The 13,175-nt window shown below is 34.5% G+C and overlaps 1 protein-coding gene across 3 annotated transcripts in view; it reads left to right on the top strand.

Moving 5' to 3' along the window:
* ADPRHL1 (ADP-ribosylhydrolase like 1) overlaps positions 1-11,625 on the top strand; it is an 81,581-nt gene extending 69,956 nt beyond the window's left edge. For 2 of the 3 annotated variants that reach the window (XM_074192093.1, XM_074192094.1), the window contains exon 8: positions 1,060-11,625. In XM_074192093.1, coding sequence (XP_074048194.1) covers positions 1,060-5,152 — 4,093 coding nt within the window. In that variant the 3' untranslated portion in view covers positions 5,153-11,625. The remainder of the gene's footprint in view (positions 1-1,059) is intronic. The other variant, XM_074192092.1, reaches the window with a different exon arrangement.
* The last annotated feature ends 1,550 nt before the right edge of the window (positions 11,626-13,175 follow it).

Below are 13,175 nucleotides of genomic sequence, written 5' to 3'. Positions count from 1 at the left end.
AGCACCAGTATTCTGACTTCAAAACCCTTGTTTCACTAGAGTTCACAATGCCCCTCATCTCCTGACTCTGAAATTCCATATTCATAGACAAGAGGTCCTATGTCACATTTAAAGGCAATAGGACTGGGCTCAAATTCTACCCAAATTCACTAGCTTTTTAATTATGAACAAGTCATTAAATTCTATGCATCTTGGTTTCTCCATCTGTAAAGTGAGAAAAACAGTGTCTAAATAGCTACAGCAGTTAAAAGTAGTCTTTTTTTTGTAAAGTTCAAAGTGAAAAACCTAAAAAAAGAAAAGAAAAAGAAAAGAGTGGGGTGGCTAGGTAGCACAGTGAATAGAGCGTTGGCCCAGGAGTCAGGAGTACCTGAGTTCAAATCCGACCTCAGACACTTAATAATTACCTAGCCGTGTGGCCTTGGGTAAGCCACTTAACCCCATCGCCTTGCAAAAAACCTAAAAAGAGGGGTGGCTAGGTGGTGCAGTGGATAGAGCACCAGCCCTGGAGTCAGGAGTACCTGAGTTCAAATCTGGCCTCAGATGCTTAATAATTACCTAGCCATGTGGCCATTACCTAGCTGTGTGGCCTTGGGCAAGCCACTTAACTCCATTGCCTTGCAAAAACTAAAAATAAAGAAAGAAAGAAAGAAAAAAGAAAAACCTAAAAAGAAAAAAAAAGTTCAAAGTGAGATGATGAGCTATGTAAAGCATCTTAAGGTACAAATTAATTGTCATCTATCTTTACTAAGTCACAATTTCCCAGGAACCATAGCATCCCATCTCCTGAAGCATTTCATTTTCTTTCTTTATTTTTTTTATTTATTTAAGGCAATGGGATTAAGTGACTTGCCCAAGCTAGGTAATTAATTGTTTCTGAGGTTGGATTTAAGCTTAGGTTCTCCTGACTCCAGGACTGATGCTCTATTCACTGTGCCACTTAGCTGACCAAAATATTTCATTTTAAAATGGGATTGGTAATAATACAATGTTTTCCTTTAAAATATAGTTTTAAAGATAAAACAGGCTCATCTAAAATTATTTTTGTTTTCTCTTTTGCAGCAACAAAAGTGTCAAAGCCTACATTGATAAGACACCAATCGATCCAATGGCACTGAAAAAGAAGATGAACAAAATGATCTCTGATCCTGGAGTGTTTGCTGTCCTTAACAGTTTACTGCTCTATATCACAGAACATTGTGAGGGGTCTCCCCAGGTGCCTCCTAAAAAGGCCAAATGGGCAGAAAGCAAAGAGAACAAGAGAAATAGTATCTCAGAGTCCCAAGACCCCAACAGCTGTAGGAGACCCACCAAGTTCCAGCTTCTACAATCCAAGTTCATGAACCCAAACCGTGAGCCCTACATCAAAAAGACAAGGGAGGTAGGGAGACTTATATTTAAGGATAGACAAGGGGCCAACAGAAGCTTTGTGAACACTACCATTAATAAGCTCCTAGAAAAAACTAAGGAGAAAACAGAAGAGAACAGAAAGCCATCCGTGGTTGAAAAATCCAGGTGGATTAACCCCACAGGGAAGAGCACAGTGAAAACCATTCTGAAGATGTTCCTGGCAGTAGAAGAGAAGGAAGCTAAAGAGAAAGAAGCAAGAGAGAACCTTTTGGTCCAGAAGCAGAGAGTATCCAATGGGGTTTTGCCAAAGATTGTCCGCAAAAAGAACCCAGTCTTTTCTAAACTCAAGGAGAAGTTTGAGCAAAGTGGGACACTTTGCTCAGAGGCAAATGTATTGCTTCTGCGTAAAGAGGACAGGAAGAAAAAGATTTTGCAAAAGAAAAAGATGCACAGGTCAGAAATCCAGGTGCTCCGCCTAGCCACAATGGCTAGCACCAATATAAAGACCCCACTGGCTCAACATTTGGCTTGCATAGCTGAACCCATGCCTGCTTTCAGCCTTGCCACTGTAATCAGCAGTCCTTTCAGTTGGATGTCACACAGCACTAAAATTAGTCGGTCTTATTCCCAGACTGCTCCCAGGAGAAAAACAAGTAAATCATCTGGCCCCCAGTTTATTAAACCTAATGAGACGAAAATACCAGAAAATATGCTGTTAGACAGAGAGAACAAAGAGCAAATAGAAAACATGCAAGATTTGATGCCCAAGGTTATGACTAATCAAGGGGACCTGGTTGAGTCGAAAAGAGCCAGCTATGGTGCTGGACCTGATTTTCTTTCTATAATAGATTCTTTTCCTACTTTATGTGAAAGCAAAGTAGCCTGCCCTCCCATTGTAGCTCCACATAGTCCATGCATGCAAGGGGTTACTGGATTATCAGGAACTGATAAAATTTTATCATCAAAGGGAGGGAATTCAGCATTGAATTTATGGGAAGCCAGCCCACATGTCAATTTAGCTGATCCTTGTGCCACAAGACAGGACAGATCATATAATAGCCTCCAGGGTGTGGGAGTGGGGGAAATTCCTGAAATTACCATGAGTATCTCCAGTTCAGAGGAGGAATCAGAACTAATAACCCCAGACTCAGAAAGAGAGCCCCTATTTGCAGCCCAAAAATGTTTTTCAGAACAGAAAGCATCGGAAAATATTCCATCATTGCACTCTCCTGCTGTTAAGGCTTCTCCTAGTATTCAATCCACAATTGACCCCCCACAAGTAACAATTCATCTGCCAGTTGTTTACAAAATGCCTCCCCTTCCTACTACACAACAAAATACTTCCAGTTTTGAAGGCAGTCATCCACTTGTGTTTGAAGGAAGGGAAAAGCTCAAGGACAAGCAAGAATTATCCCCTAATGAATACAAAAATGCTGAACAAGACACAGTTACATCCAGCAGTCTAGTTAGAAATCCAACTAAACTCTCTATTTCCTCCCAGCAAAATGACCCAAGCATACAAGAACTACAAGCAGAATCAATGGGTGCAGTATTGAATGATGTATTTAATTTCAACCATAACCCCCCAGCTACCATTCTGAACCAGAAACTTCAAGAAAATGACACTGGAGAAGAGAACAAGTTCGTTTTTAAAAAACCTCTGCCTCTGCGGAAAGATTTCACAAATCATGAAAGCCATCTTGGAAGAAAGAGTAGTATTTCTCTTAACCCTGAGAAACAACAATTACCTGAATTAGACAAGAAGCCTGAATTTAAAAAGAGCACCTCAGTAGAGAGAAATGATGAATGCCACCCTAGTATACCTCCAATGCCATCCAGTGACTTGATGAAGTCTGAAAACCATGCTCAGAAGGGCAGGGAAAGCTCCTGTAACCTAGAAGAATTTGAAGTGACTTCATTAAAGGACTCTGCTCAGGCCCTAAACATAACTAAAGGAAATGTTAATCATGCTGTTGGCAAGTACAAAGGGAACTCATCAACTGACATGCCCCAACCTAGCAACGATGTCACCACGGAGAAGGCTGTAGGGAATTATAAGAAACAGGCAGTGCTATCACTAGGTGACACACCAAACACAGAAAATAATATTACAGGAGAGTCGAATAGCTCAAGCAACTACAAGGAAAAAGAATCATCAACAAATTATTTTGTGGCACATGGAAATTATCTTGTAGAAGAGAATTGCTCTCATAAACCTGATAGGCACCAATTATTAGCAACAATGGAACCAGCAAAGCATGAAAATAGTATGTCAACAGAAAGGAGTGACATTGGGAAGGACCAAATTTCAACACCAAAGTCTCTTGTGACCCTTGAAAATGAAAAGCTTGATACATATCAACTATCTATTTCAAATGAAATGGCAGAGTGCAAAACCAATGCCTCACTGGAAAGAAATATTTTGAATAATGTTGAAAAGAACCATATCCCAATATTGAGTTTTTCCAAGACACAGGAAAATAATACAACAATGAAAGAAAATGTCCTGGATGATTCTGAAAAGAAACAAATTACAGCATCAGACTATACCATAGCACAGGAAAATAAGCCAAGAATAGGAAGGACTTTAAGAGATATTGAAGAGAACCAAATTCCAACATCTCATTATTCCTTGATTCAAGAAAATAGTGCAAGAGAGAATACTTGCCTCGATTTAGGAAAAGAGCAATTAACTTCTAAAGAACTGGTGAGGGAAAAAAGCAATACTGAATCAGTAAGACTTTCTATTGGCTCAGAGAAGAACTTTGATGTGGAGAATTGTCAAGGCTCTTTCTCAAAAGTGGGAGTGAAAGAAGCAAATGTTGGTCCTGAAAAAAAGAAAAATAATTTAGACAAACACCAATTACCTATGACCAATACAATTACAAAGTACAAACCTGAGATTCTAGAAAAAGATAACTCCAAGTTCAATCGTGAAGAAGTGACCCTGGAAAGTATGAGGAAGCATGAACATCCCACAATTCAAAAAAATAATAATCTGAAGGTTTCCCAGATGCCACCATCAGATGATGCTGGAATGAAGGAAAACAAATCCACAAGCAAAAAGGCTACCTTCAGCATTGATGAAAAGCATCAGATGCATTTGTCAGGTGATTTGGTAGGACCTGAAAACTTTTCTGGAAGAATGAAAGATGCCTGCAAAAGCTTAGAGAAGTTACATTTGCCAAATGAAGTGGCAGAGCATGAAGATAATTTCATTCAGAAAGGTGTTGCTCAGGAAGAAAAGAATCAGTCTCCAAAGAATTTAGAAAAGTCTTTAAGTAGCTCTCCTGTAGGACAAATGAAGTCTATCTCAAAATTACCACCCAAGAACAAGAAAACAAAAAATGATCTGGAGAAAACTGTGAGCAATACTACAGATAAAAAAGAGACTTTCAATAGCAGTGAGAAATCTCAAAGACCATCATCAAGTGATGTGAGAAAGAAAGAAAGCACTATCTCAAAACCAAAAAGTACCAAACAAATCACAAAAAGGGTCAGTGTACCTCCCCCTGAATCTTTAGAGAAATCAGACTCTGTTCCTACAGAAGGCAAAACACCATGCACTGATTCTGGGAAGTCTCAAATCCCATCATCCAATGACCCAGAGAAATATGAAAGCATTCCTGATGAAGAGAAGGAAATCTGGAGCAGAAGAGATAAACTGAAAGAACCCAAGGAACAAGCTAAGTTGGCATCATTTGCTAAATACAAGGCCCAAAGCTTCAGTGACCAAGCCTCCTTTGATTTATCATTTAAACCGATGATTGTTAGAGCAAATGATACATTTAAACTCCCTAAATAAGATAAATGAACACTTTATATATCAAAGAAACAGCTCATCACTACTGTTTCATCAGATACATTTCTTACCACCTCTAAACTATTACAAGATAGCATCCTGACTTCCACATATGGGATTGTTTGATTTAGTGAAGTATTTCTTTCCCATTCTGTTTTATGTGAAATGTATATTGAAATGGTTGAGGTTTGGAAGAACCCAGTAATCAAGGATGCTCTTTACACTGGAATGTTTTATCAAGGGAGGTTGTGAAAAAAAATCCTTTTCTGGAGAGCTTCAAGCACCTAGTAGGAATTAATAAATATTTTGCATTTAGAGACTATGCTCTCTAGAGGCAGGGAAATGTCCTGAAAGGTCATATTTCTATTCCTTCCAGTCATGAGAATATTCACAATCCAGAAAGAAATGGCATTTTCTTCCTTTCTTCATTCCTTCTTTCCTTCCTTTTTAAAAAATCATGTTCATTGCTAAGATGTTGAATTTTTATTTCTGTCTACTGTTGTAAAGCAGGGTGACCTCTTTTTTTAATTTGTATCAGTAGAAAGTCATCAGAGACCCTCCCTTGACTTTTGAATATGTTTAAGAGTGATCTTATGTAGTGCCTCCCCTTCCTTTGCAAAACAAATTGCAGACACAGATCTTTTCAGAATTACCTCAGTAGTTCCACCTTTAGTCTAAGGAGGTAGCTGGTTTTCTTCCTAGGTACCCAGAGAATATTGCCCAGATCTGTCGGACACAAAATAGTGGGGCAAAGTTATGTTCCAACCAAGAAGCTTTGAGACGAAATAGAAATCAATGATGGGAATGCACATGTTGTTTTCTCCAATATGTTCAGCTTTAGTCCTGCTCTTCTCCACCCCCACTCTGAACACATGTATAAAGAAAGGTAGAGAGCTTTAATTAGCTATAGTGACTGTCCAGGATCAGTTTGCACCAAATACTTTTGGCAAGCACAAGCTTGGATTTGTGCAAAGAAGGGTTCCTGTTAAAAGCTTCATTGCTATGTCTTTGTGTATATGAGTGTTTTCTTGGGTTCTTTCCATTTATCTCTTCTGCCTTAGATTTCCTTCTGTATCCTGTCAAGTAAAAGATATCACTAATACTAGAGATATGAACTGGAAAGTCTTATCTTGTAGGTGTTTCCTTTAAAAAACACCAAAGTATTTGGGACCGAGCTAGATGTTCAAATGTCACTCACACTTTCCAAGAGGACGTAAATTCTTTCAACGGTGAGAATGATCCCTCTGAGCATTAGTGATTTTCCCTGTCTCAGTGTTCATTGAATTGGACTGTGCCAAGACTTTGATGTTTCCTATCCTTTCCAAAGACACTGAGTTATAATGAAGTTATAAAGTTACATTTTTCTAAATATGTTGTTTTTGAGTGGCAGCGATTATCAGGGAGCATGCTCAGGCATATATTCTTGCAGAAACAAACTTTTGCTAATTAAAATTTTTAAGTCCAGTTAGTAAAGACTTGATTCATTAATAATTATCAGTCATTACTATCCACAGCAGGATTTTGTAGGTCTGATCTATTCAGTAATGGTCAAGTTACTGAAGCAGCTAATTAAAAAAAAATCCCTTAATCTTTTAAATGGTACTAAGCTTTAGAAAGATACAGAGGAAATCAGGGAGTATAAAGTTCTTGCAAATGAGCTTCTCTAAGACTGTGGGTTTGGGTTTCAGATTTCATTCCATTTGTAAGTTCTCCTCTTTTCCAACTATGTAATTAATTTTTAAGTTCTGGAAATTTTATAAATTCTTTAAATGAAATAACTTCGAATGATGGAAAACTTTAAGAAAAACCAACAAAGAACATTCAACTAGGAGTTAGAATAACTGGTTCTATCATTTATTGTCCATGAGATCAATGCCAAGTCATTAACCTCTTTGAGCCTCATTTTCCTTGTCTATAAAAACTGGAATAATAAATTTTTGATTTATTATATGACTGGGATTATTATGAGGATCAAATAATAATAAATAATTTAATGTATGCAAAAATATTATGGAAAGTGAATTAGCACCATGTTGGTTTTAGTCATTATTTCTGTTTTTAATTATAAATGTCTCTTGAATATGCACTTCTCTGACTTGGATATAAGCAAGTTTACAATTCCTCCTTTGGAAGGGTTTTAAACATCTTGAGAAGGTGCTCTGAAAAATTGTGGAGTTAGAAGATTCATCAAATTTTCTCCCCTTTTATCTCCCTATTTATAATTTCTAATGTCAGCAAGTATGCAACATACATACTTATTACATTCAGTTGTCTGAATTACGAATAAATGATGGAATGTACTGCTCCACAGAGGAAGTAAGAGAGGATGGAAATACTGCTGAAGAAGTCCATTAAATTATTTCTTTCATAGTTTCAGTCTGGTTTTGGGGGAATTCAAAGGCTTGTGAAGTGAATGATTTTACAGAATCATGGAATTTGAGGGTTCTCAGAACCCTTGATAGTCATCTTTTCCAACTCATACTCAAAAAAGAATACCCACTATGACATAGGGGGCACATGGTTATTTAGCCTCTGCTTGAAGACCTCCAAGTTCAGGATTCTACCAACTCTTGAGTCAGCTCATTCACTTCTGGACAGCTCTATTATTAGGAAGACATTAAGTCTCAGTTTGCCATCTCTTTGCAACTTCTACCCATTGATTACTGATTTTTGTGATTTTTGAAAAAAATAAATCTTTGTGTAGTAGCTTGACATAATAAGTACTCAAAAATCATGGTTGTTGCTGATGATGATAATGATAAATATAATCAAAAAGTAGTTGTTTTAAAGTTTCCTAGAAGTAATATAACTGCTCTCCATTCATGGAGATGCTTATGGAGAAATGTATCAGGTTCCAGGTACTTTCTTTGGTATATGGGGCAACCAGAGATAGAGAAAAAGAAAATATGAGAAAGCTAAAGCCACTGAGTATTTTTTTGTAAATTAAGAAAACAAAGGTGTGGTTTTAATTGCTGTATTTTTAGGAAGGAAAAAAAAAGAAACATGTATTCATCATACACCTACTTTATACTCATTTTATATAACAACCCTAGGAAGTAACCGCTATTATTATTCCCATTTTATAATTGAGGAAATGGAGGCAAATAGAGCTTAAATGACTTGTTTAGGGTCACATAGCTAGGAAGTATATGTGTGACTTTGAATTTTACACACAGGAAGTATGTGACCCTAGAGCCCAGAGTTCTATCTATTGTTAACACCTGACTGCCTAAAATGCCTATTAGATAAAGACAAAAGAATGATTCTAGTCATCTAATTTAAAGTAATGGAATAAGAACCATTTTTCTTCTCCAAATTATCCCATTAGAGAAGTTAGACAGAGTCATTCTCTGTTAAACTAGCCAGCAACTGCATACCAGTCTTACCCACATCTGCCAGCAGCCCCACCCACCTGGCTCAAAAAGCCTGTTTCCTCTAATATTGCTAAAGGTGCCGCAATATTTGGTTCCCTCTAAGTTTTAGATCCACTCTTGTTTAGGAAAATAAAATTTATTCAATCAGTGGTTTTATGAGGCTTTTCAAAAAGCATGGGTTCAAATTTCTAAAGATCAATTGATAGTTCTAAGTGTATAGTTAAGCTAAAAATATAACAGTCATCTCTACTAAAGAAAGAACTGTTAAAACTCATAAAACAAACTCAAATCTGTGTCTAATTATTTTGAGATAATATGTAAAAAGAGAGGATATTCTTTTTAAAAATTATAATGTTATAGGAGATGTTTAAAGAATTTTGAATCATGTAATCTGTATATTTGTAAGTTAATTTATTTATTTAATTACACATAGCACTTTTTTTATAATTCCTTCTTTTTATACAGTTTATAGTCTTGCCTAGGAACCAAAAAATATCTTATAGAAAATATGTACACATATTCTCAGAGCAAACAGTCTCCCTGAAAAAAAAAGAATATAACTCTGAAAAGGTGTTTTTAAAGTTATTTTATAGGACAGTGTTTATTGTCTGAAATGTCAAAGATTCAGCATAGTTTTTGATTCCCTCCTAAATTATAATCTAGGGAGTACTGTTGAGCTAACAACATTATTTATTAATAGTTCTTATTTGTATCATTTGCTTGATTTTTAATAATTATAAAATGAACCATCAAAAATACTAAATGAATTTGCTTGAATTCTCTCCTTGTTAACTTCATTTGGAGGAAAATAAACAAAAATAAATGAAATGTGTTGTGTGCCACATTGCTTACTTGGCATATATTTAAAAGATTCCTTAAAGAAGCTTCATCATGTTGCATAGTTTTTGTCTACGTGGGCTTATGGGCAAAGAAAAACTTCCCAGAGCACTGAAGATGAGTATCGACAATAGAAGGAATATGCCATCTTGTGGCAAGTTTGAGATGGTCAGTTTTACATCATGGCAACTAATGACCAACAGTGTATGGACAATTGTTGGAGAGATTTCTCTGTATTATCATTAAAATATCTGAAAAGACCATCCTCACTGGAATATTAGGAGACATTGCCCCATTTGGGGATCCCAAGATGCCAATTAAAAGTCATCCTCTAGTTACAAGATGGTGAGAAAGATGTCAAATAGCAATGAGAATCTGGTATGACTAATTCAAACCATGACACTCCCACTCATGTCCCAATTCATCACTGTCATTATAATTGAGAGGGAGAAGATATGATTTACTCCCTCTATAAAAAGTTAATTCCAGTTTTCTTACACTGTCTACACATTATGACCTAATTCATGTTTATATCAAACTCCTTCTCCAAGACAAAGAGATTTTTCTAAGAAAAAGAAGCTGTCTTTTCCTCATTGACACAGACCTATGTGTTTAAAGTATGTTTAAATAAGAGTTTGTCCAAAGCCAACACCTAAATTAAGAACAAAATAAAATCCATGGATTTCTGCGTAGGTCCAACTAACAGGCTCCAAAAGGTCCAAGGCTCCCAAAATATTTCTTGTACCTATGCAGAATAAAATATCCATCCATCAATAGTGTCACTAATAAGAATAGCAAGAGCCTTGTCTCCAAGGATGTAGGGTAAATGAGTGTATCTTTAGATTTTTCCCATTAGCAAAGATTATTTCAGTTTGTTTAGTCATCAGGTCCTAAGGAAATAATATGTAGTCCTAGAGAGGTGATGGAAAGAGAAAATAAAGGGAAGAATTCATTGAAATGTCTAGAATGAGGGAATTTTGTGACAAGATGACAGAGAAAAAAATATGTATGCAGAAAACCAAATCAACAAAATGCCAAATGAACCAGGTAACATCGCAACCAAATCTAAGAAATAAAAAGAATGATCAGAATTTACTATAGGTTACCATAACTGAGGACACAACAGAAATAGAGTAGTAATACTCTAAAAAATATGAAATGCTCACATTAACAGAAGATCAAATAGAGTTCTTAAATAATCCAACATCAGTAAAACAAAAATAGAACAGTACTGGAACATTAAAAGGGAAAAAAATGCCTATTCCCGATGTATTCACAGGAGAATTCTATCAAACTATACTGGTTTAATTAGTACCAATTAGTATTTAAAGGATAATTAGTGCTAAAACCACAAAAATTATTTGCAAAAATTGAGAAAGAAAGCATCCTATCAAATTCCTTTTATGAGATAAATATAGTCCTAATACCTAAAACAGGGAGTAATAAAACACAGAAGACTATAGACCAATATCATCAATGAATATATAGTCAACTTTTAAAAAATAAAATCCTATCAAATAGTCTACAATAATTCATTCAAGAAATTGTTCATTATGATCAAGTTGGATTTATTCCAAGGATAGGAATGCTAACAGTATAACTAACCATATTAAAAAAAAATTCAAAGCAACAAAATTATCTCAGAAAAATAAACCTTTGACACCATACCACATTCATTTATGATAAAATTCCTAAAAAGCATAGGTAGCAAGGGACCTTCTTTAATATCATAGGAGGTATCTATCTAAAATCAAAATCAAGCATTATTACACCAGAAGTTTTCCCATTATACACAAGAGTAAAGCAAAAATGTCTAGCAATGGCAGTAAAATAAGAAAAAGTAATTAAAGTCATAAATACAGGTAGAGGAGACTAAATTATCCCTATTTGCTAAGGACATGATAATTTAGTTTTTAAAATTCTAAGGAATAAACAAAGATGTTGAGACAATAGCTCTAGCAAAGTCGAAGATTACAGATTAAATCTCAAAAAATCAATAGAATTTCTGCATAACAAAAAAAAATTAAGAGACAATGATATGGAAGGGATTCTTCTTCCAAACAACTATAAAATACATAAAACATTTGTAAATCAATTACCAAAGCAAACAAAATATTTGTATTAATTCACATATGAAGTGCTTCTTAAAGAAATAAAGAATAACTTAAATGTCTGAAGGAATATTCAGTGCTCATGACAGACCATGCCAACATAACAAAAATGACAGTACTACTGAAAATGATTTTTACTCTTAATGGTATAATTATCAAATAATCGAAAGAAAATTTAAAGAACTCAATAACATAATAAGCAATTCATTTAGAAAAATATAATATCTAATATATTATTAATTATTTTGTTAATATATTATTAATATATTAATATAAATATATTGAGGGAAATTATGAATTAGGGATGAAGGAGAAATAGTTCTTCCAGAATTCAACTATTTTATAAAACAGCAGTAATTAAAACCCTCTCACAATAGTTAAAAATAAATAAATAGAACAATGGAATATATTAGACAAAGGAATTCAGTAAGGAAAGAAACCCATCATTTGATGAAAACTATTGGAAAAACTAGAAAAGCAGTCTGACAGAAATTAGGCTTAGGCTTATTATATATTCCACAATACATTCTAAATGGATATGTGGCTTCAATATTGAAGATACACCTTAAAATTGAAAGAGAAAAAAACTTAGTCATTTAAACTGTTCACATATTTTCTTAGCTATGGGTAGGAGATGTATACTTGAATGAACATATATAAAATGGATTATTTTGGTTAGATGAAACTGAAAATTTCTGTACAAATGAAATAATTTTTGTACAATTACAATTCTGTAAAATTCTGTACAAAAGAAATAAATTCACGAAGCATGAGGAAAAAAATTGTACCAAAATTTTCTGCTGAGTGTTGTATCTAAAATATATAAATATATATCTAAATATAGCAATATCTATCTATATCTATCTATCTATCTATCTATCTATCTATCTATCTACAGCCATTCCTTAAAAGGTGGTCAGAGGATATGAACAAAAATTGCAAAAAATTAGCAATCATATGAAAGAATGCTCCAAATTACTAATAAATAAGAGAAATGATCATTATATAATAAATAATAATAATAATGCAAATTAAAACAACCCTGAGACATAATTTCATACACCGAAATTTGAAAATGATGACAAAAGATGGGAATGATCAGTGTTGGAGAAGTGGAAAGATAGACACATTAGTAAACTTTTGGTGAAACTATGAATTGGAATAGTACTAAACAAAGTCAAAAAGTCCCGAGTTCAATTTCTGTCTCAAATATTATTTGTGTGACACTGGGCAAGTCACTAACAATTATCCTCCTCAATTTCTCTCTTTGTGAAAGAGTAATAATAATAATAATAATAATAATAATAATAATAATAGTACCTACCTCCCAGGATTATTACAAGGAAAAAATAAGATAATATATGTAAAGTACTTTAAAGTGTTTTATTAGTATTAGCTTTACTACAACAATAACTACTAGTACTACTACTGCTGCTGCTACTACTGCTACTACTTATAACTATGCTGCTACTTGCTACTACTACAACTACTTACTATTACTACTGCTACTACTACTCTTACACAACAGTGAAGATCCATATAGTGACTAATGAAGCAAGACTCTGCAAGGAATACTATCCAAGCTCAGTTCTTGACAATGTGCCAAAGGCATACATTTCAATGGATGATCCTGAACAAGTCCTTAAAACATAACCTTATATCAGAGACTCTTTTAGAATGAATTACAAATTGAGGAATTTTATC

Source organism: Macrotis lagotis, chromosome 6 (genome assembly GCF_037893015.1).
Source record: "Macrotis lagotis isolate mMagLag1 chromosome 6, bilby.v1.9.chrom.fasta, whole genome shotgun sequence".
Taxonomy (NCBI): Eukaryota; Metazoa; Chordata; class Mammalia; order Peramelemorphia; family Peramelidae; genus Macrotis; species Macrotis lagotis.
Note: the sequence above shows the minus strand (reverse complement) of the source record. Positions and strands in the feature narration are given on the sequence as shown.